We start from the raw sequence: 27,941 nt of genomic DNA, 5'->3' as shown, positions 1-27,941 counted from the left end.
GGGACTCTCTGAGGAGGGGACATCTGAACTGAGTCCTGAATGATAAGAGGGGCTTGTTATATGAAGACCAGGGGAAGGGCATCCCCAACAAGAGGAACAGCTGGTGTGAAGGTCCTGGGGCAGGAGAGAGTTTGACGTGTTAGAGAAATAGAACACAGTCCCCTGTGGCGAAGTTGAATGGGGGAGAGGGGTTGCTATGGTGGAGCAGGACAGGAAGTTCAGGTTTGGTTCTAAGCTCAGGAGGGAGTCAGGGAAGAATTTTAAGCTCAGGCATGGTGCAGTCGAATCTACTTTTTTAAAAAGATCCTTCTGGATGCTAGGATGAGAGGGATTGTAGTGGGCAAGAGGTGCAACCAGGAGGGCCAGTTAGGAGGCAGCTGTCACAGGCAAGCAGACTGGAGATTCTGCCTTTCGGTCAGGGGTGGCCATGGCAGAGATGGAGGGGAGATTGGGACCGTGGTTTGGGGGCATGGCCAATAGTCTTGCTGATGGAACAAAGGGTCAAGGTTGACTCCTAGGCTCTTTCCAGATGCTGGCAGGGTGGGGATGTCGATAACCGAGATGGGGATGACTGGGACAGGGCGTAGGGGGCATGTGCCCTCAGGGGAATCAAGAGCTCATTTTGTCCAGGTAAAGTCTGAGATGCCCATGAGACATCCAAGTGGGGGTATTAATTCTGTGGCTGGGTGGAGTTCTGAGCTGAAAAGAGGAAGGAGAGGGATACGAGACCCTAAGGAGGCGATGCAGATGGCAGAGGGGGTCTGGGAGCCGCAAGCTGGGCCCCTTTGACTGATCATATACACAACATTTAGAAAGCACCACTTGTCATCCAGGCAGTGAGGACCTTGAGTGATTCTGGAATGCACCATGGCTCCCAGAAACCGTTCCTAACTATGGGGTTCCTCTCCTACCACCGGAGTCACCAGTCCCCTAATCACCTTTGTCATCACTGTTGCTATAGCAGAACCATCCAGAATGTGCTCTGGAGTCCAATTACCTGGATTCAAATCCTGGCCTTCCCACTCATGCCCACTAGCTGAGTGACCTTGGGCTTGTTACTCAACCTCTCTGTGCCCCGTTTTTCTCACCTGTAAGTAGTAACAATACACTACTCAACTCATAAGGTGGGAGTGAGGTTCGAGTTGATAAATGTCATGCGTGCAGCATAAGGCCTTGCTCGTAGTAATGACTCAGGGAGCATTAGCTGTTGTGATTCTGACTGCCACGGCCACTGCCGGCTGGCATTTATCAAGCACTAACTATGTGCCAGACCCTGCCCTCTCTAATTTAATCCTCACAGGATCCTCACAGAAACCCCTGGAGGTTAAGATTTTGTTCTTCCTATTCCACATGAGGGAACTGAGGCCTGGAGAGGCGAGGTACTTTGCCTGTGGTTGCACAGCTGGAGGGTAGTGGAGCCAGGATTCTACCCAAGTCCATGTGTCTACCAGCCACGTTCTTGGCCATCATTGTCTGCGACAGACCAGGACGATGGCCTGTGAGCCCTGACAGGAGACTCATGATGACACCGTTACCTCCAGAGCTCCAGCTTGGTGGCCCAGGGCCTGAGAGCTTGATCCTCATAGGTGATCCTCATAGGTGCACCCCCTGATGAGTCCATCTGGCCAGGGACTTCCTGGTCTCCCGTGGTTCCCCCTTGACCCTTCTCAGGGAAGGGGCCCCAGGTTGTTCTGCTGGGCAGATGCCGCTGCAGGTAGGGAGCCAGGGGCTGCCGGGGGCTACTTTCATTCTTTTTTCTTTTTCATTCTTTTTTAACGTTTATTTATTTTGCACAGAGCCCAGCGCAGGGCTCAAACTCATGGACCACAGCATCATGACCTGAGCCCAAGTTGGACACTTAACCACCGAGCCACCCAGGCACCCCTGCGATTTCCTAATTTTAAAAAGGGGTGTCCTTGATAAAGCCAAGGAGAAAGGGGCAGAACCCCAAGCCCCCAGAAGAGGGCACTGATGAGACCGACCCCCCTGCACCCCGCCGCCCCCACAACACTGAGCCACAAAGCATGAGGAAAAGGGGGAGCATGGAGGCTTTAGGGCAGTCACACCCTGGCTCCCTTTGCCTCACACCTGAGTTGTCAGATGTCAGCTTCTCCCCTAGGGCCTATGGGGATTTTTGTTTTCTCGGAGGCGGAGTAGCCTGGGGGTGGACCTGAGGACACGGGAGTGGAGGACCCCAAAGCTCGCAGGCGTCCAAGCTTGTGCACTGGCGCTGGCCTGAAATGCAAGCAGGGGAGGAGCAGGATGGAGGTTCCACCGTCCCTACTGAAATTTGTGGGTCACCAGAGAGTTAGCAGACATCCAAGGGGGCCGAGGGGTAGTTCTCTAAAATTATATAGTTAATTGAAGGAATTTCAGTGGAACTTAGAGTCGATCATAAATAACGTCATAAACTTGGAAGGGTGACTCTCAGCATAACACCTGCACCTTCGAACATACACAACTTAATGGCGGTGCAGAAGGCCCGTTCCCAGAGAAGGAGGAAGTGTACATTAATATTTAGGAAGTGTACGTTAATATTTTAGGATCGTGGTATCAGCTGAGGGTTATATTTTATGGCTCTGAAGTTGTAACCGTGAAATATGGTGCCTTGTTTAAAGTATGAGAAAATCTCCAAACAACTTTTGGAGCATCTTCAATCAACACAGGATGGTTCGGGAGCAAGGGTGTCGGAGAAACCCGAGAGGCAGGCATGACAAAATGTAAAGGTGCCACCTTCCAAGGAGGGGACTGGCGGCTCCCCCCAGAGGCCCTCAAGCTCTTGAGTCCTCAGTTCCAGCATGGTCTAGAAATCATTGACTATCATGAGGAGCTTTGAAGATCTCGGGATGGCTTTACCAGACTGCTTTCAAGCAGGAACATACGGTGTCATGAAAGAGGCCACAGTTCTCATACCTGGGAGACTCACCTGGATTCCTGATTCCGCCCCCCCCCCACCACCCTGCACTGTGTGACCTTAGGGAAATTACTTAACCTCTCTGAACTTCAGTGTCCTGTTTCATTTCTTTGTTCAACAGATGTTTACTAAGTGCCTGCCATTTGAGAAGAAGATTGGCGAATGCCGGGGCCATTTTTATTTCTTTAGAGCTGAGTGGCCTCAAGGCTTCATTAAACCCTTTGCTTAATCCCAACAGTCCTTTGTACTTCCCAGCAGGAGAGTACTGCTCCTGAAGTTCTGGGTCTAGAGGCAAAGGTGTGTTGTTCTGAAAGACATTTCTCAAGGTGAAACTTACAACTCACACCTAGAGCAAACTTCCAAAAGCCCCTGACCATGGAGGCTCCTGGACCGCAGAAGGCACTTAGAAATGGCGATGAGGGGCCGGATGCCACGGAACCTCAGTGACTGAGGAGGCCTGTGCCAGGCCTGCTGCCCACGGACATGGTCCCTGCTCTAGTGGAGTTTACAGTCTAGACATTAGATAAATGGCATAACTGACCAATTAATTTGCGGAAATAATTTGTTATGGGAAAGTATGTCATGCTTTGAAAACATAGGATAGGGGGAAGGGGTTTCTGTATCTGGAAAGATCCTTGAGGAAGTGACACTTAGACTGGGACCTAAAGGCTGAGGAGGGGCCAGCCAGGGAAGAAGGGAGGTAGGGAAGAACATTCCAGAAAGAGAAAATGGCACTTTCCAGGTCCTGGAACAGGGAGATGCTTGATACATCAGAAGAACTGGGAGGAGGCCAGTTTGGTGGCAGGAAAGTAGGCAGGGAGAGACTGGTAGGAGGCAAAGCTCTGTAAGGTCCTTATAAGCCACAGATATTCTATTCTATCCTGAGTGACAGTAAGAGTTATTGAAGGTTCTTACAGAGAGGAGTGGCGTCCTCAGGTCTGTGTTTCCAGGATCACTCAGGCTTCTGGTGAAGAATGACAGGTTAGAGCAGGAGGGATATTTGGAGACAAGGAAAGAGGCCTCATGGCTGTGGTTGACTTGGATCATGACATGGCTTTGAGTGGAGCAGGTGCAAGGCAGATGAGAGGCCCATCAAGAGCCACTTACAAGGAGGGACGGGGTTTGGTCCCTGGCTACGTGTGGCGTGTGGGAGAGGTTGCCCATGGCCCCAACCTCTGGCATGAGACATTGGGTGGATAGCGCTGACAGTCTCCGGGAAGGAAACACCAGAAGGTCAGGTTCAGTGGGAGGAGAGCACCAGGTGGTCTTTGTTGGGCTGAGGCTGACAACAGTGTAGGATGTCTTAGAATTCCAAGAAGAACTACACAGAGGCTGCCGAGTCTCCCCCCACCACCTGCTCCCCTCCAACATTGCCTGCTGCTGTGCGGCCCACCAGGACCCGCGGGCCCGAGCAAGTGGGACAGTGTGGACCCAGGGCTTGCCGCTCTGTCCTGCACTCCTGACACTGCTCCCTCGCCCCCCACTCCGCCCCCAGGCTTCCTGACCCTGACCCTGACTGCTCTTACACAACTTCCTTTCAGGTGCATTTGCTTTTGCCTGCTGATCATTAAATGTCACTTCTTCCCGGGTCTTCTTTACTCCCCTGGAGCCAGAGTTGCTCTTCCTCCTGCTGACTCCCGGCCTCGCAGGCCCCCTGGGCATCTCTCCTGCCCTCTCTCCGTGGGCATCATCACCTGTTTACAGAGTGCAGAGGGACGGTGGAGGAGGGCCATCACCATCCCACAGAACTGCTTCTCCTCTGAGGCCCCTGTTTACCCAAATAGCATCATAGTCCGCCCTGCTGCCCTGTTAGAGACCTCCACGTCCTCTCTCCCTCCTCCTCTCCTTTGCTGACCACTCACAGGTGGAGACTGCGTCCTCTCCCTTCTCCTCAGCCTGGCTCTTGAATCCTTTCTGTTCCTTCTCTTCCTCCCACTGCCGTTGCCATTCATTCAGGTTTTGAAGATTAGACCAACCTCTTCACTATCCAAGTTGGCATATAGAAGTAGGCACATTCTCTTGAAATGGACCTTGATCCGGTAGAATGACATTAACGAGACTAGTTGCGGACCACTGAATAGACTCACCTTGACCTCCATCCCACGCTGTTTCTGCATACCCAGCCGTCTGCTCCATGTCTACACCAGGACATCCCACATACATACTCAGCCCTGGGATCCGAAACTGAACCCCTGCTTGCCTTCCCTACCACAAGGCAGCCCCCTCCTGGGTCCCCTGCCACAGGAGACATTTTCAGCCTACAGATTCTCATGCCCCAAACCTGGAACTCATCCCTCACAACTTCCAAGTCCTATAGATTCTGCTTCCTAAATCTCTCTGAAATCAGTGCTCTTCCCACTGTCCCCATGGCCTCAGCTCAGAGCTCATCTGGCCTCCTCCAGACTTCGGTGACTTTGTCCTACCAAAAGCATCCTGCCCACTCCCGTGATTCAGACCTCCTCCATGCCACAGCCCCAGGGATCTTTCTAAAATGCAAATTTAATCATATCCCTTCACTACCTTTGATTCTCAAGACAAAGGGGAAGGAAAAGGAGAACTTAGCATTTGCTGGGCATCTCCATGCGCCAGCCCCTGGCTGATGTTAGGTACCGTCACATTAATGATCCCCGTCAATTATCACAGCAAACCATTGTTCAGAGAAGCAACGTGAAGCTGCTGGAAATAAATCTCCCAAGGTCGCATGGCTGGGGAACATGGAGCCTGAATTCAAACCTAGACCTTCCTGACCCCCAAATCCATTTTATTTCCAATAGAGTCCACTGCTTCCAAATCTTCTTGGCCATGTCCTCTGTCAGGGGCTCCTTCTACATGTCCATTACCATCACCCACCCTTCCTCTCTCTTTGCTGTCTGATAAGCCATCTAGAGCTACTTATCTTGCACATGTCTTGTGATTTTGTGCTTCTGTGCTTATGACGTCTGTTCCCCTGTTTTCTTAAATGCCATTCCCTTTCTTCTCTCCCTAGGGAACTCCTATCCATCCTTCAAAATCCAGCTCTACTGGCATCTCCTCTGTTAAGTTTTCCTAAATCGACTCACCCACGCAAAGTAACATCTTGCTTTATCTATGTCCTCCAAATATGAACTGTACTCCTGGGAGATAGTGTATTGGTTAAGAGTACAGGCCCTGGAATCGATCTGCAGGGCTTAGAATCCCAGCTCCTTTAGTCGCTATGAGCTGTGTCACCTTTGGCAAGTAACTGAATCTCTGTGTGCCTTGGTTTCCTTACCTGCAAAATGGGAATGGTACTTCACAGGGTCACAGGAAGGATTCAATGAAATATGTAGCGTAGTTAGAATAGTACCTGGTGTAGTGTAGACGCTCAATAATTATTAGCTTTTACTCTTCTTATTCTGCTGCTCCTGGTACACATTTGAACACGGGTATTGCATTTTTTTCTTTCTTTATCAGTTAGTCCACACCTCTAATACAGCATATGCTAAGTGTAGTGTAATCCCTTACTTGCATACAGGCTCCAGGACAACAGGCTTAAAGCTTGGATAACTTCTCACTGTGTCACCCAGCTAGTGAGCATCAGGGAAAGGATTCAAACCGAGGTCTGCAACAATTCAAAAGCCAGTGTTCTTAACTATTCTATGTCAGAGCATGTTTCCCAGATCATTTTTTCTGAATATCAAGTCTCAGCTGGGATTTCGGCTGGAGCAGCGAGACTGCCAGGTTCTGTGGCAGAATGAGTAAAACATGGTCCCTGCCCTTGGGGATTCCTGGTGGAGCTCAGAACCAGAGTGGAAGACAGATGTATGAACAGATCACTCAGCACAAAGTACCGTGTCTGAAGTCGGACCGCTGCTGCGGGAGCCCAGAGGAGAGAGTGGTCACTAAACACTTGGGGGAATGAGGCTTTACCAAGAAGTGGCATCAGAGTTGGATCTCAAAGCCTGAGGAGAACTGCTCTGGACAGAGGGCATCCTTGGCAGAGGGAACAGGGTGATCAAAGACCAGGAGGCCCGACCATGCGGGGCGCGAGGGCAGAGCTGGCCTGCAGACAAGGAAGGGCCAGAGGAAGGATGATGGAGGTCGGGCCTGACAACCCTTTGAGTTTCGCCCCAGGGTGCTGGGTTGAGTTTCACCACATCGGAGTGTTACTAAGATCTGGTGGGAAGAGATGTCCTATTCACCACAGTCGTGACCGTGGAAATAAATGTGGCAGCTGCCTCATGGCAGGGCAGTATATGTGGTACTCTGAATGTCAGAGTTCAAATCCCAGCTCAGTGGTTGTGTGACCTTAGGTAGGTGACTTAACCTCCCTGGGCCTTGGTTTGCTCATCTTTCAATGAGAACAACACTATCTGAAATCCTCAGGACAGGGCCTGGCACATGGTAAGGGCTATGGAAGTGTTTGGTACCACTATTACTAGGCCAATTCAGACTAGGATCTTGGTCCATCCTGCCTGTGCATCACATTCTGGGACCCTCTATGCCTGTCACGGGTGAAGCCCACGAGTGCCAGGGCCTGGGAACCAGACCACCTCACCTGAACCTCTTCTCTTTGCACCCGCAGCGGATGATGCCTGTGGCGGGACCCTGCGCGGCCAGAGCGGCATCATCTCTAGCCCCCACTTCCCCTCGGAGTACCATAACAATGCCGACTGCACGTGGACCATCCTGGCCGAACTGGGAGACACCATCGCCCTGGTCTTTATTGACTTCCAGCTGGAGGATGGTTACGACTTTCTGGAAGTCACGGGCACCGAAGGCTCCTCTCTCTGGTAAGCACACTGTCGCGTCCCCTCCTTGGTCCCCCGGGAAACTGTGGCTCACCCACAGTCTCCTCGGCATCTGGGCCTGCAGTCTGAGGCCCCTTGGCCACATCCTGACGAGTTGATGAGTTTGGTTCTCATCATAATGAAAACTCACTGGACGTTTTTAGAACCAGGGTCCATTTTTACAGAGATTTTGATATCCAATGTGATGTGCATCTTTGCTGAAGAATTTTGTGATGGGCCTTGGTGGAGTAACTTGCACTGAGACTGAAACTGTCCTGGTCTGAGGGTGTGGACACGGTCTCCATGCAATGATCTGAAGTACTGTTCCATCTCTGCAGGGCATATTCAAAGCATCCAATGAAGGGAATAGAATCTTAAGTGGAAATTCCCACTCCCGGGGCCCTGTGAAGGAAGGACAGGGCATTCCGCCACAGTTTCTGATGGGAAGGACTAACCTCCCTGTCGTTCTGGCTTTACTAAAATGCACGGGCTTTTCTGTGGTGTGCCCCACCCACCATGGAGACTCTCGATGATGATGGGTTCAGGAGCGGAGGGATGACGAGACTTATCAGCCCCAGTTGCTGGTACTGTCCAAGATTTAGATGCACAGGACATGCCCAAGCAGGGGCTGGCTTTGGGAAATGTTCAACTCTGGGTGACAAACTTTGAGTGGTGGTGTGGCACTTAGAATATCCTCTCTTATTCTCCTTGTGGGTGTGTTATCAGGCGGAGGGCACAGGGGGACCTGTGTCAGCACACCAGGTGCCCAAAGAAGGATGTGTCCAGATGTGCTTCAGACAAGATATGGCATCTTGCAGACTTCCATTGCTGCACGGGGGAAGGCAGGACTCAGGGCCTGGGGATGAGGGCAGACGAGGTGTCCCTGAGGATTCTGAGGGACTCAGAAAGTGGGTAACTGCAAGAGTCGGGGTAGGATAGCTCCTGGAAGGAGATGTGGCAGTCAGTGTGAATGGGGAGGAGGGGAGGGAGAGGGAGCAGGGGCACATTTCCTGAACACCTCTTTTAGACCAGGTTTCGTGCCTTGTGATGGAAACACCAGTTGTGTAAGACATGGTCCTTTGAGGGTGAGAAAATCAGACAGACCCATGGCAGGAGCCAGTTATGACTATTTCAGAGGCAAAAATGGGAACAGATTCCTTCCACTATGGACTCAGAGATCTGGGGACCAGTGTAGCCCGGAGAACTCAAATTTCCTGGGATGGTGGAAGGCGATCTGACCTGGGAGTCAGAAAACCTTGGTGTCGTAAGCTTGTCCAGTGGACTTGGCCAGATCATTCACTACCCTGGATGGGGGGTTGAGAGAAGCGCATGTGAGCCAAGGACAGACCGCTGTGTGCAGGTGGCTATTCCGTCAACTAGTCTGGGACAGCGGCTGGACATTTGGGGCTACGAGCGGGGATGAAAGCCCGGGTGACCCTCTTCTGCACTGGAATCCCAGTGACCTGGCAGCCTGGAGGCCCTCTGTCCCCCTACCCCTCTTTGTTAAATACCTATTCTTATCATTGTAAATGTAACGCATATGCTTCTTGTAGAAAACAGAGGAAATATAAAAAGGTATAGAGAAATGAATAAGAAATATTAAAATTTTGATATATTCTCCTTTGGCCTTTTTGCTTTGCTTGGAGCAAGCTAGCTGCCTATTTATATATATTTTAATATTACAAAATTCAGATCTGAAAATCTATCTGTAGTTATGTATTTTTAACTTAGCATTATGTAATGAAAATTTTCCCTGTATTATGGCAGATGCTTCCAAAACATAATAGGTGTGATAACAGCATCGTTTATTGAGCATTTATTGTCAGCATGTCCTAGTTTGGTTCTAAGCTCTTACAGCAATAATTTCATCTTTCCTCATAGAAACTTCATGAAGTAGGTAGCATCATTTTCCTCCTCTTACAGATGAGAAAAGTGAGGTCCAGAGAGGTTATGTCACTTGCTCGAAGCCAAACAGCTGATAAGGAGCAGAATGAGGCTTCAGCCCCAGGAGAGTTGGACTTGAAAGGCCATCTCCGTAGCCATGGCAGCATGTCACATCCTGCTCCCTTTGTGAAGGGTCGCCAGGGCTGTGTGGCATGCTCTCGTAAGAAGGACACAGCGTACTCATCAGATCTCTTAGTAGGTCGTTCCCAAGGTTTCACTTGGATGAGCAGATGTCACGATGAATAGCACTGCCGGGTCTGGCTCTTCCAGCCCCAAGGCCTCTTTGACTCACTTGTTTACCCGTGGGCCAAACAGTCTCCCACAGCCTCTGCCCCCCCCAGGTGTGAATCCACACATTGTCCAAACTTCTGGAGTGAAACAAATCTTAAAGACTATTCCTTTTCCTATTAAGTCACTCAGTGGGGGAAGGAATTAAGCGGAGGAAATCGTTAGGGGAGTCATTCAGAACTCTTTGCTATAAGATTAAGTTATAATTATTTATAGGGTTGGTGTCACCATTTCCAGCCAGGGTGCATTTGTTGTTCTAATTTATACTTGCATAGCAATTATGGATAAACAAACTTGGAGGCTCGGGACGTGTGTGCAAAGAACCCACTTTCTCCCCTGCCCCTCTCCTTTATGGATCCCTGGATCCCTGTGAACTGTGAAGCTGCTGGTTTATGAGTTGCTACTTTATATCACCGTGCATTAAGATTTTAAGATGTTTTCTTGAGTTCTGTGCCAAGCCATAGAAAGACTGCAGATCCTGTTAGAAAAGATGAATGTGAACAACTGGGCATCCCTTCACCTATTGAGAAGACAGAGATACCTTCGAGAGAAAAAAATCCACTACCTCCTTTACCAGATAGCAGATTCCCACTGATTCAGGGTTGTGGGTGGGGCATGGAATGTTCCTGACTCAGTTTCCACACTCTCCTCCCCAATGGGCTAAGAGCAGGAGACTTTTAATTGGGGGTTCCGGTTGTTTGGATTTCGCAGGCAAGTAAAATTGCCAAACAACTGAGGAAATGGAGGGTTGAGATATATATATATATATATATATATATATATATATATATATATATATATAATTTTTTTTTTTTAAATTTTGCCAAGTGAGGACATTAGAAAGAAACCTGCCAACTCCTCAGAACGTTATTTCATAAAACAAAGGACAATTCAAAGCCAAAAACGTAGCAGGATATAATCAGTTGGCAGCTATGCGCTGGCGCGGAGGAAGGCAGGTGGGCGGAGCGCACAGAAATAGCGGTGTGTGCCCGGAACCACAGAGCACGTGGTGTGCGTACATCAGCCAGCGCACTGCTTCTTCCTGTTTCCCGGTCCCTGAGTGGCCACAGGGAATCCGGCAGTACACGTCTTGGACAGGAAAAGGCTGTTAGGAGGGTGAGCACTGAACCCTGTAACTATGACATGTTGAGAGGTCCCCAAGTATTTTGGATGTACTCCCTCTGATGTTAATTGCTTTTTTAATTTTCGTTTTAACTTTTATTTTGTGATTGACCGTGAGCAAAAGCTAGGTTTGAACTGAAAGTTACAATCCAGATAGTGTATTTGGATTCCTCCCCAACTGCATGCACGCGCGCGCGCGCGCGCACACACACACACACACACACACACACACACACACATCACCCTTGATACATGCCCCTCCAAGTCACCACCATATATTGCGCCACGTCAACCGCTCTTACGCATATGCTCTTCTGTCTCTAGTTCACTGAACTCAGTTTAGGGACCAGGTACTCTCTCACTGATCCTTCTTGGTGCGGGGGGATGGGGGTGGGCAGCTTTGTTCTGCTCTAAGTCAGTTGGCTCTGTCCTTCATGGAGCCCCATTCCTTCTCCTCAAATGCTAGGAAAAACTCTCACCGTTGCTAAAGTTCCTCATGAGGCCCCTGGACTTTTTCAGATGGCTGGGACTGAGGTGGGTGGTGGTGCAGAACTGGGGTTTAAAAACTCAGTTTTTTATGGCCCTGGGTTCTGTGTCCCTGGAGGGTAGCAGGATCATGTTATAACAAGTACAAGCGATTGCCAGCCCATTATACAGCTGGCCTCTCCATTGTGGAGAAAATCAATGAATTAAAGCCCACCGAGAAGACACAAGAGCTAGAATCTCTGCTCTCCTTCCTCTGCCTCATGCTTGACACTCTCCATTTGAATCTCTCCAGGCTCTTCTTCTGGGGCTACCAGGAAGGAGAGAAAGCCAGATGTCCCCTCCAAGAATAGGAGAGGGGGTCTGTGTATCTTGGCATCTAACTGAGGAGAGAGCAGGTCTGGGAGCCAGACAGACTTGAGCTCAAAACCCTGATCCACCTCTTAATGGCTGTTAAAGCCTATTTACTTGCCTCTGAGTCTCAGTTTCCACATCTGAAAAATGGGGCTCATCACACCAGCCTACAAAGCATGTTGAAAGGGCTGCACACGTAAACTGCTGCCTGGCTCACAATGGAGGTGATACTCCTGGGATGGCGACCAGAGTTAGGGGCTCACCCTTTGAAGGGAAGAGGATAAGTGAGGCGTCTCCAGCAGCCCAGAGCCTTGGTGGCCCCATTCTTAGTGATCCCCCTGAGGCCGTTCTTCCCAGCCTGGCAGCTCAGAGGCCTCTCACCGGGCAGGAAGGCACAGCCTGGTCACCGCAGCTGATTCAGCTCCCCAGGGAATTGCCTGGAAACCCAGGTAAGGAGGACTGGGTCAGACCGGAGGACGTCCTGGCAAAGGTCAGAAGAGAGGGTGGTGATTTCGTTGAAACTGCCTTCCCAGAGCTGCAATTTTTGGGCACGTTGCAGGCAGCATCACCCCTTCTCGCCTGGACCCAGCCCCAGACTGACCAGTTAGCTGCCTCGTCCGAAGAGCGGAAGAAGAGTGGACTGCTGCAGCTACAGTGGCTGCTCAGTGCAGGCTAGGAGCAGGGGACACTTCACCGGGGTACAGGCACAGCACCTGCTCCCCGGGGCCTGCCACGTAGGGGAGAGGGAGCAGAGAGTGTGGAGAAGACAGTCAGGGGACCACTGTACCGGACCCAGAGAGGAGGCCCATCTCTGCCCGGCATCATCTCGCTGCTGCAGAATTCAGTTGGGCCTTCGTCTCTCCTTTGCTCCTTCTCTTTCTCTGCTTCTCTCCTTTGCTAGGTGGCAGTTTCCTCCTATAGCAGGAAGGGCAGGCAGGGCCCGACCTGCACTCAGAATTGAAGCCATCTTTTTCCTGGGGGCTGCCAGAAGTGTGTTTGTGGTGGGGAGGCTGGTAGAAGGAGTCCATAGCTCCTTCCCACATGAGGGGTTTCTGTGCAGACCCTAGAGCCTCTCCACCATCTTCTTGGCTCTCCGGCTGTGGGTCAGTCTCTGCCAGTGATTCCAAGCCTCTCTTCCTTGCCCCTTTCAGTGTACTTGGACTCCCATTCTTAAATTTTTCAATATTTTACTTTAGAGAAGAGTATGCCAGCTGGGGAGAGGGGCAGAGAGAGAGAGAGAGAGAGAGAGAGAGAGAGAGAATCTTAAGCAGACTCCATGCTCAGCATGGAGCCCAATGTGGGGCTTGATCCCATGACCCTGGGACCATGACCTGAGCTGAAATCAAGAGTCAGACGCTCAACTGATTGAGCCAGCCAGGCGCCCCTGGACTTCCATTCTTTATTTGTTTCACTCGGGTCATTTGCAATCTGCCTGTGCATTCTCTGTGTCCCCACCCCCCAAGCCAAGCCCCGTGGACCTCTATGTGATATATTTGCCTCCACCAAACCTTTAAGTAGGAAAGGAAACAAGGCATACTGCAGGAAGCTGCCCTCGGGTGGGAGGAGCAAGGCCCTAATGTGGGGGCTGCATTTGAGACAGACCTCACAGCGTGGGTGCTATCTGGATGTGGGAGGGGCGGAGGCAGGGAGAGCATCATCCCCGGGCTGTAGCCTGGCATCCCACCCCAACAGGAGCTCCCCTGATCCCTGGGATACAGGTCCAGGAAGTGGTCCCAGGATTCTCTCCACTGTGCACCCACCCACCTTGCCTCTGAGCCTACCTGGCCCCTCTGCCCAGAGAACATAGAGGAAACTCTGCTGTACTGTCTGGATTTCCTGCTCCCGGGGCCACCCATAGACCCCGGCTGTTTCTAGAAAGAGAATTTCCCTGGAAAGCAGGTTCAGCCTACTCTCTGGATCCAGCTCTGAGGGTTTTTCTTTGCTTTGTTCCCCTTCATTTTTTTTTTTTTTTTGCTTTTGTTTTTGTAGGTGGAGATACAAAAATTCCCGTCTACTTTACAGACATTCAGTTTGAAAATTTTGCTAGCAACATTCTTTTTCCTCTTTGAAAGACTTTGTTTTAATTATTAGGCATTTTACACATGAAATTTGAGCCAACTAGAACCATTTGATCTCAGCGACTTTTAACTAGATATTTCATTCAGGAGTCATTAGATTCAGATATAATTAGAATGAGAACAGCATGCCAATGGGGATTTGTTAATAATAACTATTCACTTATTTATTCATTCACATGTACTTTATCAAACCATTGGTTTAGATCATTTACATTCTTTGTTACTTTTCCCCTATTTATTTTCGGTAATCATTTATTGAGAGACTTCTATGAACTAGGCTCTCCTAGGTGCTAGGGAGACAAAGACACAGTCCTATCCCCAAGGAGTTGTTTATTCCCTCCACAAATGTTTATGTAATAGCCATGTATCATGCTGGACCCTGGAGCTCACAGTCAGGGTGAAGAAGCAGAATATAATTAAATGCTTGACAATATCATATGTTAGATGCCTTTACTAAAAGGTATAAAGAAGCTCCCATAGAGACTGAAAAGAAAAATGTAATAGTATTCTTTTGGTTCAAGAAATAGATACCCACCTCCAGCTGACTCAAGCTAAAAAGGGAATGTGTTGGCTTCTGTAACTGAAAAGTCGAGGGATTGGCTTCAGGGACTGCTGGATCAAGGTATGCAAATAATATTATCAGAATGTATTTCCCTCCCTCCCACAGCTTTGCTCTCTTATGTGTCAGCTTTCTCAGGCATGCTTTCCCCATGAGGGAGCAAAGGCAACCACCATCAGCTCCCTCCATTCTGCTGGTTTAGCAATCCCAGCAAAAAGGAAGCTTCTCTTTCCCGATGGTTCCCACAAAAGCCCTAAGATGAACCTTAATTGGACCAGATTGAGCCGTGTGCTCAGGCCTCAACACCAGTGTCCACAGAGAGTGTTCTTACTGACCAGGCCCAGGTCACATGACTATCTGTCCTGCTCAAACCCCCTGCCTGGGAGTGGGGGAGGCGTGGTTCACCAAAGGAAAATTGGGTCACTGAGAAGATAAAGTCTTCCTATCATGATGGGAGGGGCTGCTAGAAGGACTCAGATGAATGAATGCCAGAAGGGGTGACTTTTGAATTCAACGCAGGAACTAGAGTTTGCCACTGTCACAGAGCAGGAAAGGACCCTGGTGTGTTGGGGGCATTGCAAGTGGGTGCAGGGTAGGCACAGGGAGAGTGTGGGTCAGTAAGAACCTTGTCCTATGTTCATAAGCTGGGAGGGGATTCCAAAGACTGTAGAAGGCAATGGAAGTGTTCTAAGCGGAGATGTAACATAGTCACTCTGAGTTTTAATTGGGTCCAAGAAACCAGCTATAAAACTTTTTTGTGACCACTCAGCCAAGAGATGATCCAACCTTGAATTATGGCAGCTGTGAAGGGATGAAGAGGATGGGGTGGCACCAAGCCACATCTCAGATGCAGAATCAATTGCTTTGGGAGGTTCATTGGAAAGGAGGAATGGAGACAGGGGAGAGTCTGAGGTAATCCCCAAGTTCCTGCCTAATGACTGTTAGGATTGTTCACCAGCAGAGGGCTTGGGTGGAGTGGGGGATGGTGATGCTCTCTGGCCTCCCCAGGGCAAAATAAGCACAGAGAAGGAAGTTAAGGCCACAGCAAGGAAGGAGATGAGCCTGGATACAGGGACACAGTTGCCCTTGGTTATTGATACACAGTTTTGGGGGGATCTGTAGTGGAGATGGTCAGGGGAAATCAACAGCTATGCCTAAAAAATGGTGTTCGGGTAAATACTGTGGCAAGGCTTTGAGAAGTTATGGTCAGGAACAGCCCGGCACCATCGTTCTCGGCAGTGTCTCCATCATTGCCATCAGCCTTTATCACCAAACTTTCCTTCATAATGTATCCGTTCAAGCAGATTACGTAGGCCCTTCTATTGCCTGACATTGGGCTTGGCATGGAATTATAGTAGTGGAGGAGACAGATACAGACTCTGCCTTTGTGGGACTTCTGGTTTACCTGGGGGAGACCTATACTAATAAAGCCACAAAACAAATATAAAATTCACTCGTGTTGAGTGCCGTGAAGGAAATGAACAAGGTGGGGAATAGTAGCAGTGGGGCCTGATTAAGATAAATGAGCTGGGGAGGCCTCTCTGGGGGGGTCAGATTTAAGCAGAGACCTGACTATTGAGCAAGAGCCACGGCGGGAAGAATTTAGGGACCAGCATTTCAGGGTGGAGGGAATTGCACCTGTAAAAGCCCATCATCACAATGTCCTATATGTCCTTAAACTTCATACATGGGAGTGTCATGGGCCTAATGCCTGTCTTCTGGGGTTTCAGCTTGTTTTAATGTCAAGAACAAGGTAGGGACAAGGTCTCAAGCCGACAGAGATGCTCAGGAAGCAGCTGAGATGGAGCATGACCAAGGCTGCGAACCCAGTAGCACTTGGAACCAGTAGGGGGATGAGACACAAGCACCTGCCTTCCTGTGGGTTCTTGAGGCCCTTGCTTCCCCCTCCTTCCCTGCCACATCACAATTCTTTAAGCCACCCCAAGAAGCTGTTCTCTTCTGATGGAGCCCATGAAATTGCATCTGTTGTAGCCATCAGGAGCCAGGCCATAAATAACCAGCCCTTTAAAATCTCATCTCCCATATCTCCCAGAGTTGGAAATAGCATTCCAAGCCCCACAGCCGAACGGTAGGAAAGGATTAGTGCCCTAGCATGCTGTTGGCAGATCATGTCTGGAGAGTCAGGGCCAGGGCTCCTGCACACTCCACAGAGTATCAGCATGACTTCCTTGCTCCCCTGGGTGAGAACTTGTTCTCAGAAAGAGAACAAAAGCCACAGCTAGAAGGAGCAAGAAATGAGCCGGGGCTGTCCACCATTGGCACAGCGGCTCTGCTAGGGCTTGTGATTTGGCAAAGTCCTGTGTGTGGGAAGCCAAGGTCAGGCAGCTGTCTCACCCCCCGTGGGGCCGACTGCATGCAGTAGGTTTGCACTAAGTACATCGTCTGCACTGACTGCATGCAACAAGTTTGTACTAAGTACATCGTCTGTGCGGGGGCCCGTGCCAGGACTGGGAAGGGCACCAGACAACAAGATGCTCTTTTCGACCTCTCTCTCAAGGAGCTGCCAGATGCCTGATGGTGCCGCTAAGACAGATGGAAGGAGCTGTTCTGGGCCCTTCCAGAGGCCTCTCATTCTGGCAAAACCTGCCTTCCAGAATGACCTCAGTTCATTTAGAATGTTCAAGACCCCATCCCTGGTCTCTCTTTTCATGCTTGGCCATACAACTTTGTGGGACTCCCTCTTGGCCTCTCTTACCCCATGGTTCGCCCTGATTTTACCTGTCTCTTGCTCCTACGATTTTTTTCTGGCTTCCTGAGCCTGACATAAGCCCTTAGTTCGAACCCTGAGCCTGTACTTCTTTCATTCCAGCTTTTCCTCATTCAGTGGCTGGGTGGCCAGTGTGTGACACTCCCAGACTCACCGGGGAAGCAGGATTCCCACAGAAAACCAGCAGTTGACAATCTGATGAAATGACAGATGATCACTGTTGAAGTCAGCAGATCTCATCATCTGGGAAGTGAGAGGGCCAGGTTGGCTTGAAAAGTGGGAGGCTTCCTGGAGGAGTAGAACTCCATCACCTCCAGGAACTTCTCCTTCGAGGTCTTGGACCAGTGGTCTTCCTTGGAGTCCTCTATCGGCATTAATTCCTCACCTGCTTCTCCATGGCTTCTATCCCCTGCCTTCCCCTGAAAACATTCACATTAAGATTATTGTCAGAGAAGCACCCCTCACCCCAAACACTAACCACTTCCAGTGCCAAATCCACAAGATAGGTTTTAGGTCTCCTCTTACTGGCACCTCCGCATTCCCTTACATTGTTGGTCATTTTCTCCTTTTAGAACTCTCTCTTCACTTTATGCTGCTCTCTCTGATGCTTCTTGGGCCTCTCTGACCATTTCTTCTGTTTCCTTTGATGTCCCCAAGACTCTGCTCTTGTCTTACTGCTGTCCTCATCCCCCACACTCTCCCTGGGTACTCTTCTCTGCTCTCATGGCTTCAGGTACCACCTGTTTGTTTAGAACTCCCGAATCTGGCTTCCCAGCCTGGCCTCCTCCTGAGCAGCAAACTGTAGAGCCAGCCACCTGTTGAATATCTCCACCGTGACGTCCACCAATATCTCCAATTCAGCACGTCCCAACTTCACTCATACTTGGCTACTAAAATGGTCAGAGTCTGTTTCCTGTCTTAGTTTATGGTACTCCACTCTACCTAGTCATCCAAGAATCTGGGAGCCATCCCTGTTCTCTGAGGTCTCCCAGTGTACCTCCTGTAACATATTTTTCCATCTTTACTGTCACTCCCCCAGTTCAGCCCATCATCTTTTCTTCTTTGTGGGTTGTAATAGCCTCCTTACTGATCTCCTAGCTTCTTGGCACTCTTCAATTCAGCCTCCCCACTGTTACCAGAATGGTTTAATTAAAATGCATATCTGACATGCTAAGCCTCAGGCAGAAACTTTCAATCATTTTCCATTGTCTGTGGAATAAAATTCCAGCCATTGATAAGGCCCTTTTTGATCCAACCCTGCCTATCACCGCAGCCTCATCTCTTGCCATTTCCTTCTCTGAACTTCATTAACCCTGCAATTCAACACATGGTATAACACCACAAAGGTTTCTTTTTCACTCATGCTACATGACTGCCATGGGTCAGTCGGGAGTGGCTCTGATCCACATGGAAATGCAGGTGGGTGTCCAGTCTCAAGAAAGTTCCACCGTCTTATAGATGTACCACCCAGAGTATGTGGCCTTCCCCGCTGCCATGGCAGGGAAGAAGAGTGGAGAACCTAGCATGGGCTTTTCACTGCCCCAGCCCAGAGAGAGACACATCGCCCACCTCGTATTTCATTGGCCAGAAATAACCACGTGGTCCAGCCTAGCTGTAAAGGAGCCTGGAAACATGATGCACAGATGAAATGGCTGGTGAATCACTATCTCTCTGCCACACCTCATATTTCAGTAGACGTGATGTCCTGGCTCCTGTAAAAAAGCCAGCCCCTCCTTTTATGTTCCAGACCTCATATTCCCCAAAGACTTCCCATACTAAATTCATCTCCTTCTTCTCACATTCATTATTGTTTTTCTTCTCCTGAGCACCGCTAACAGCACAGAGACATATTCTAATATCTATTGTCTAAAATAAAAAAGCCAGTGCACACCAAAAGCCCGTTACTCATGCCCAATCAGCTACTGCCAGTTACTGGAAATGGACCCTTTCTCAGGGTCTACCCCACCTGCCACTAAAAGTGACCTTGATAAGATTACCAGTGGCCTCCAGGTTGCCAAATTCATTGTTGCTTCTCCATTGTCCGTGGACTTGGCCTCTAGGCAACACACGATATTGGTCATCTGTCCTTCTTGAACCATTCTCTTCTCTTGGCTGACATGGAATGACACAGCTAGCTACCTATGGCCACTCCTGTTCTACCTCCTTTTCTGTCTCTTCCACTGTCCAGCCTCTGTCCAGCCCTTACACGTGGACTGCCCAGGGGGTCCAGGAACCCTCCTCTTCTCCATTTTCCCTCTTTCCCAGGTAACCTCAGCAAATCACATTTTGTCTTTCAGCATCATTTTCTTTATATGCCATTGGCACTCAATTTAAATGTCCAGGCTTGAGGAACCTCCTGGGCTCCCTATATCTTAACTGGAATCTGAAAACCTTAACAGGAATCTCAAAATGAACACTTCCAAGCAGATTTTTTATTGTGGTAAAATACACATAAAATTTACCATTGTAATCATTTCTGGATTTACAATTGAGTGGCATTAAGTACATTCACATGGTTGTACGCCCAACACCTCCATCCATCTCTGGAACTTTCTCACTTCAGACTGAAACTCTGTCCCCATTAAATAACACCCCACCTGTTCCCATCCCCTGATAACCACTTTTCTGTCTCTATGAATTGGACTACTCTAGGTATTTCGTTTAAGTGGAATTATACAGTATTTCTTCTTTTGTGTGGGCTTATTTTACTGATGATGTCAGATTTCATCCATGTTATAGCACGTGCCAGAATTCTACTCCCTTTTATGAATGAATAATACTCTCTGGTATATACATATCACATTTTGTTGATTCATTCTTCTGTCCACAGACATTGGTTTCTCATTCCCTCCTCACCCCTAACCTGTCCTCTGCCCAGCCTTCTCCACCTGTCTGCTCCAAAGAGGAAACTGCTTGTGCCCATTCTCTGCCCCAGCATCTCTGGCTGCTCAGTGGCCTTGTCTTCCTGCTTCTGTCCCTCCTGTAATCCATTCTCCATACGGCAACTCGGATGACTGATGTTTATATACATCACATCGTGTCTCCCTTGTTTAAGGCTTGCCAACAACTTCCCATCGCACTTAGAGTAACATCCTACAACAAGACTGTCCGTTACTGGGTCACTGCCCAACTCCTTGACTTCCCTCTATCACTCCCACCCCCTCACTGTGCCCCAGCTGCACTCACTTTCCTCTTGTCCCTTGATGGGCTGAGCAGTCTTCCTCCTAGAGCCTCTGCACTAGCTGCTCCCAGGGCTTAAGATTCTCTTCCTTCAAAGTGAGGTTATTTTTTAAGACCCATCTTTTTTAAATGCAAAAATTAAACTTAAATCTTCTGTCCTTAGAAAGGCCTTCCCTTTGCATGAAATCTAAAGTAACCCTCACTCACTATCTCAGCATCTTGTTTTATTTTAGGCATTTGTCAATACTAGATATTTTCTTGCTTGCCTATTATGTGTGTGTTTCTTTTCTGTGCCCCTCCCCTTCCCCACCACTGCCTGCAGAACCTTGAAAGAGCCTAAACGCAGGTCTTGGCACTTAGTAGGTGTACAAGTTTGGCTTGTTTGGAGGAGAGACATGCTTCTGTCTCACCAGTAACAATGTCCTGTGGCTAATTGCAAAGGTTAACGTGGAGCCTCTCCACCAAATATTTTAAGTGATAACCTTCCTGGGGGACATTTGCAAATTAGCCCTGACTCTTGCTGATTATTCATCCTAAACTCAGTCTGATTAATAATTAATCAGCAAACTGCTTGGCCAGAGCAGGCTGATCAGTGCTAGAAAGGATCTTAAATTATGCAAGTCACTTGGCCAGTGTTAAAAAATAAAAAGCTCAGCAGTCGACAGAACTGGAGAGGTTTGATTGCAATGTGAGTGAGGTAAGGGTTCGCAGTTGTTTGTTTTTCCTTTTTGTCTTTCTTTTTCCCTTTTGACGAAGAAATCAATTAGGCTCAAACTTGCAACCTCAGAGAGAGACTATGTAGCACAGAAATAGAAATGTGTTAAATATCACTTTCTTTCTTTTTTGTTCCTTCCCTTCAAAAGAGTTCTGGTCTGAGAGACAGAGGGTAAAATTAGCCAGTTTGTTAAGCAAATGGGTGTCTGGCACCTGATGTCAGTTTCTGCAGCCACATCAGTTTCAGCTACCCCTTTCACTTCCTCTGAGCGGCAGCACGCTGGGCCTGGCAATAAGGAGGTGAGGGATTTGATGGGCACTGCTCACAGCCTGCCCTGGGGTTGGGGCAGAATCAATTTACTGGCAACCTGTCCCACTAGGAGTCCTTCTAGTACTCTTTGCCTCCTGCCTACAAACCCCAGGGAGACGGGAGAAAAGGCAATCAGAGGGTGATGAACACGTTCGCCGTTCCGTTCCCCGTTGCCAGGTGAACTCGGTGACCGCTGGCGACCCTTCTCATCCTCAGTCTGTAGCCTCTGTCCTCAAAGCAGGCTCTGCATGCGATTTCCTCTTTCTTCCAGATTCCACTTCAGGTCATCGGAGATGTGGCTGACGGGGAGAGTCAGAGACAGCCTGAGGTGTCTGTTAACATTGATCTCTGGGCCAGAGAGAGAAAAGGTGCAGGGATATAGGATTCAGTGAAGTTAGTGCAACCCCGATGCTTGTTAGAACCAGCCGGCCTGGGGTGGGACCCAGGCAGATGTAGTTTGAACGCTCCCCATGGGATCTCTGCACCAAGGTGGAGAACTGGTGAAGCATGCTAGGCTTTTAGGAAAGAGATAATGAAGGACATCCTAGAGTGAAATAAGAAATGAGCTTCTCATGACTTGATTGTCTTCCCCAGACTTGCCTGGATGGTGTTTAGAATGCAGAATCCTAGGTTCTACCCTAGGCGACTACCTCTGAAATTTCTGAGGATGGGCCTAAATTCGGTATTCGTAACCGTTCTCCCAGGTGTTCTGAAGCAGATTAAAGTTTAAGAGCCACACTAGACCTAAACAGAACTTTCCAGAGCAATAATATGGAGGGGGTGGACTTTTGCCCATTATGAAATGATTCATCTTTTCATGCATGGATCCATGTTTTAATTTCTTGGCGTGGAAATTCCTGGGTTGCATTTGGCTTATATGTTTGGTTATGGTTTACCTACCAGTTTGGGCAAGCATATCTTTTACATAAAATGAGGCACATTGACTCCTCAATATTGTTTTTTATTAATTTTTATTAATTTATTTAACAAATGATTTTTGCCTGGGGGGTGCCTGGGTGGCTCAGTCGGTTGAGCATCTGACTTCAGCTCAGGTTGTGATCGCGCGGTTCGTGAGTTCGAGCCCTGCATCGGGCTCTGTGCTGACAGCCCAGAGCCTGAAGCCTGCTTGGATTCTGTGTCTCCCTCTTTCTCTCTGTCCCTTTCCCACTTGCTCTCTCTCTCTCTCTCTCTCTCTCTCAAAGATAAGTAAACATTAAAAAAAAAAGAAGTGATTTTTGCCTGCCTACTCTGTGTCAAGCTCTGTGTTAAGCCCTGCAATTATAATGTTGAACTAGAAAGTCCCAACCCTCTGGCTTTGAAGTCTAGCCTCACCTCCTTGTCTACCTGATGTGGGCCTAAGCAAAGGCTGTCTCCTTTCTGAAAACTTGAGACGTGGTGGTGTCTCTGTCCCCACCCTCTGCCAGGTACCTGCTGCGCTGGCATAAGCCACTTAGCTTCTCTGGCATCCTTCTTCCAACATAAACTCTTAAAGACCAGGAACTTACCCATCATCTCTGAATCCTCAGTGCTTAGCCAAATCTGACAATCCCTGACAATCTGTTGAATAATCAAGAGACTATTTGCCCGTTTATTTGTCTTGACATTCATCCTGTTACCAAAAGGCCCTGAGACCAGGCAGGGTGAATCTAAGTGCCATATGCCTTTCTTTTTGATGGTGGTGAGATGGTGCTTCAGGGGGATGGGGACGCTGAGGTAGGAGGGCCCCTTGATTGCCTCTATGAGCCAGCTGGTTTCTGCACTGAATGACATCACACATCTCATCTCACTGAACCTTTACTACCATCTGCAGGTTAGGTATTTGCATACCCACTTTGCAGATGAAGAAATTGAGTCTCAGAGGCTTAGCTTTCTCTTCCCCTGCGCACTGCCCTCTCCAGCTGGGTTCTTCCCGTTACGTTCCCTCTGTGGATCCTAGGCCAGCCATTCCAGGGGTCACATCTTGCTCTTTGAGCGGGCACTGGTACAGTCCATCTGGCCTCTTCCAAGTCTCATTATCTGCTTCCTTCCTGCCTTGAGGAGTGGAATAATCTTTAAGAGCCACTGTGTTTCAGGCCCTGTGCTAAGGGTGTCACATGCATTATCCCATTTAAATCCCTACAAAGCTCTTGTGAAAGAATGTATCATCCTCCCTGTTTTTCGGGTAGAAAAGCTGACTCCAAGAGGTTAAGACACCTGCCAGAAGTCATACAGCTAGGAAGTGTCTGAGTCGGGATTTGGGCCCTGGCTCTCTGGACCCTAAACCCTGGTCCACACCCACCCCCCCATTCTGTTCCTCTGAGCTCTGATCCCTTTTCTGTTCTGACCCCATCGTTGACATGGCTTTTTGGTTTTCTCTTCTCGAGTCTCCCTGTCCTCTCTGCCCTCCCTGCATGGGCCCTGGTGAGTCAGTGCTGGGTCCTAGCCCACAGAGAACAGCCCTGTCCACCCTGCACTGCTGATCCTCCAGGGATCTCCTCATGTCCCAGGACAGTCCAACCTGCAGCCAGTCCCTGGCCCTTGAATCAAGCATTCAGTTTTGGCTAGAAGTAGACTAGCGTCTTTTGTGTTCCTAGGGCAAACCGTGGAACCTTGGGGGCTGCTCCCCGTGTGGGGGGTTGGGTAATGTGGTTTCTGCACAGCACTTCTCCCGTCTCCCAGGTCTTTCCTGACATTCTGTGTCGCCAGCTCTAGGAAGGTGGAGGATGTCTGTGACAGGCCCATCTAGAGGATGTTTGTCGGTGGAACACATGGGCTAACTCCCAAGTTGGGTGCTGAGCACTCCCAGCCCCATGCTAGGTCTCCAGGAGGCTTGGTCCTCCTACTGAGATGCCCATAGTCCTTTTCCATGCTGCCATGACTCCAGGTGTCCATGGCCCAAGTGGGGAGTAGCAAGGGCTTGGCCTGCTGGACTCCCAGCTCTGCTTCCTGAGCCCAGGTCTGCAGAGAGGAATCAAGTATCAGGGTCTCCCCTCTGGCACCCTGGGAAAGATCCCCAGGACTCCCTGCTCAGCTCTGAACCTCAGGGAAGGCAGTGCAGAGTAAGGAAGAGAGCATGGCTTTAGGAGTCAGTGTTGGGTTCAAATCCTGGCTCTGTTGCCAGTAATCACATGACCACAGATAACTTACTCTCTTGGTGCCTTGCATACAGGTACAAGAAACATTTGCCGTGAAAGACTTTGAACAGGCCCAGCTTCCCAGCATTTAAATCCTGCTTGTGTCCTTTCTCTGACCTTGCATGGCTAAAGCACCTGGAAGGGCCTCCTCTACCCCACGTGCTGCCCCAACCTGCCCCTGTTCACCCTGCCCCCCACCCCCCCACCCCCACTCCACTCCAGCAGCCTCCCAGCCTGTGTGCTGTGCAGACAGGTGGCTACACACTGCTTCCTTCAGAGGTTCCCAGGTGTTGTGGGTCTCAGCCTCTCAGCTGGTCAGTCAAGGAGGCATCTGGGGGCTGGACCCGAACGGGAGGCAAGAAATGGTCATCACACTCTGGGCCAGGCAGCTCCGAGATCCCAGGGCCATTTGGGTGATAGCCTGGAGGGCACAGGGAAAGACCAGGGTGGACAATATGGCTTTGACGCTTTTCCTGAGCATGGTGCTCGGTTTCTGAACATCACCCACCCCACAGTTTTATAAGGCAAGTGATGGGTCCTTCACACTGCTCCCCTCCCCGCTCAACCTGCCGGGAACATGCATCTTGGCGCACAGACTTCCTAAATTCTCATGTACAAACACAACACCGCAGATTCCCCTCCAACAGGATCCACCGCCTCCCCCAAGGTGATTTTTCTGGAACTTGGAGGGTTTTGTTGTTGTTTTATGTATTTGATTATTTACTAATTTATTTATTTTTAATGTTTCTTTTTTATTGGAGTATAATTGACATACAATATCCTGTTTAGTTCCAGGTGTATATCATAGTGATTGGATATTTTTATGCATTATGAAATGATCCCCATGATAAGTCTAGTTACCATCTGTCACCGCACAAAGTTATTACAGTATTATAGACTCTTATTCCCTAGGCTTTACATTACATTCCCATGACTTATTTCTTTTATAACTGGAAATATTTACCTCTTAATCCCCTTCACCGATTTTGCCCATCTCCCCCCCCCCTTTCTGCCCTCTCCCCCACTTTGGTAATCAATAATTTGTTTCCTGGAGGATTTCAGGAAGAAAAGACAGGTACTCTTTACAGAGTGTCAACTCCGGGCCAGGCGTTTACATCGAATCTTTCCTTTGCATCTCTAAGTAACTGTGAGAAACTGAGGCTCCACGAGGTCACATGCCCAAGGTCACAGAGCTGGGAACTTGCAGGTTGATGCCAGGGTCCTTTGCCTTCCAGCCTCTTACCCTTTCTGCCCCTCGGGACTGAGGTAGGGATTCCAGGCTGGGAAGAGACTTTGGGTGTTGGGGAAGGACGCCCCCGGGCTCCAGCCTCGCTCCTGTTTTCCCTTGTGCTGCTTTTGTCCTTTGGGCTGGGCTTGGTTGCAGCTGGGGGCCGGCTTCCCCGCAGCCAGGCTCATCGAGACCTCGTCTGCCACTACCTAGAAGACGCCCTGCGATCACAGGACAGACTGCCGGCGGCCTTCCCCGGTAGGAGAGCCCTGTCACTGCAGACAAATGGCCCGTGTCATTCAGCCACGTCCTTCTCATTGCTGGTCTGAGGCCTGAGTTGTCCAGATAACCCTGTTCATTTAGTGTTGTCTTTAAGGACGCCATGAAGGTCCCCGGGCAGTGACAGCCCAGCCTTTGCCCCAGCCAAGAAGAGACGCAGGCAGGCCCACTTCCTGACTTCTGTTGGCTGCCCGTTCAGCTCTTGCAATTATCAGAATCTGTCAAGCTCCATCAAGTGGCGTTTTTCACATAAAGGCAAGTGTCCCTTAGGCCTGGCTCCGAGCTGCGGATGACATCCTGGATGCTAACGTGGCTTCCATTCTTCCACTAGCAATTTCCTTCCCAATTGTGTCTCCCAGCCCTTGCCCATCGATGCCCTCCTCGGCTCCCCTCAAAACGCCCCCAGTCCCCCAGCTGGTAATTACCCTCCCCCAGCTCCCCTCCAGCTCCCGGTGCCCTGGCAAGTAATTACCTTCCAGGGAAGTTGACAAGTCTCTGGCGACTCCTAGCCCAGCTGGAAAAGATTCATTATTCTGTATCTGGAAATAACCAGGCCCATCAGCACCGGGCTGAGATAACACCAGTGTAAAAGTTCTCTATTCAAGAGAATTAATTAGGATTCCTTATTAAAGATCCCATTAGGCAAAAGGGCATTTTTATCTATGATAGTCAGCTGCTCCTATTTTTCTAAAGCTATAACTCCAAGTTTTTTTTAAAAAAGGAGAAAACCAGGGGCTGTGTTTTCCTCTAAAACAATTCAGTGTCAGTTATGTCTTCATCAGGATGTGAAAATAGATTTTCTCATTCAATTTGCAATGCTTTATCTCTTCAGAGTCTGGTAATGACTCCACTATATCCCTTTAGCAAAAACCACAGCCCCAGATGGGTATTTGGGGAGTGGGACGTTTAGCTAGAACGACTGCAAGAGAAATTGTTTTTTTAGCAACCTGGGCTGGCAGGAAGTGCTGACTCTGCCATGTACGGTCTGTGTGGCTTTGGGCAAGGTACTTAACCTCTCTGAGCCTTACTTTCTTCTTCTCTAAATCTACCTCCCACTGCAGGGGCAGCAGGGGCTCAGGAATACAGTTGACCCTTGAACAACATGAGTTCGAACCGTGTGTCCACTTAACATAGAGTGTTTTCAATAACTACAGTGCAGTCCTGTAAATGTGTTTCTCTTCCTTATGATTTTCTTAACCTTTTTTTTTCTCTAGCTTCTTTTATTTTGAGAACACAGTGTGTAATACATATAAATACAAAATACAGTTGACCCTTGAACAATGTGGGGGTTAGAGGTGCCAACCTCCTGTGCAGAAATCTGCATATAACTTTTGACTCCCCAAACACTTAAGTACAACAGCCTACCGTTGACTGGAAGTCTTACGGATAACATAAACAGTCAGTGAACACACACTTGGCATGTTACATGTTTTTGCTGCTGTATTCTTACAGTAAAGTAAGCTAGAAAAAAGAAAATGTTATTAGGGCAATCATAAGGAAGAGGAAATTCATTTACAGCCCTGTACTGTAAAATATCCACATGTAATGGAACCACATTCAAAACCTGTGTCATTCAAGGGTCAACTGTATGTGTGTCAACCTCTCCGACCAAGCCTTGGTTTCCTCCTCTGCAAAATGGGAGGAAAATCCCTCCTCCAAGGCTCTGGAAGGGTCAAAAATGAGCAAGTGAAAGTACCCCACCTGTGGGGAGCACTCTACACATGTATGTCAAGCCTGAATCAACCTATTTCGTCTTTCCCTCAGAGGAGCCCAGTCAGGACCCCTGGAGAGAGCTGTTCCTCTCCCCACTCTGAAATAACGGAACTCATTTGCCCGCAGCGGGGCCCGGGTATTAACTTCCTGCGTGATTCTAAAGCATAGCTGGGGCTGTGACTCCCG

General features: G+C 49.2%; 1 protein-coding gene across 1 annotated transcript in view; it reads left to right on the top strand.

Moving 5' to 3' along the window:
* Positions 1-27,941, top strand: part of CSMD2 (CUB and Sushi multiple domains 2) — a 540,846-nt gene that overhangs the window by 147,006 nt on the left and 365,899 nt on the right. The window contains 1 exon segment of the mRNA XM_042948549.1: positions 7,458-7,665. Coding sequence (XP_042804483.1) covers positions 7,458-7,665 — 208 coding nt within the window.

This window comes from Panthera leo, chromosome C1, assembly GCF_018350215.1.
Source record: "Panthera leo isolate Ple1 chromosome C1, P.leo_Ple1_pat1.1, whole genome shotgun sequence".
Lineage (NCBI taxonomy): Eukaryota > Metazoa > Chordata > Mammalia > Carnivora > Felidae > Panthera > Panthera leo.
The sequence above is the reverse complement of the archived record's forward strand: the minus strand, read 5'-3'. Positions and strand labels throughout refer to the sequence as shown.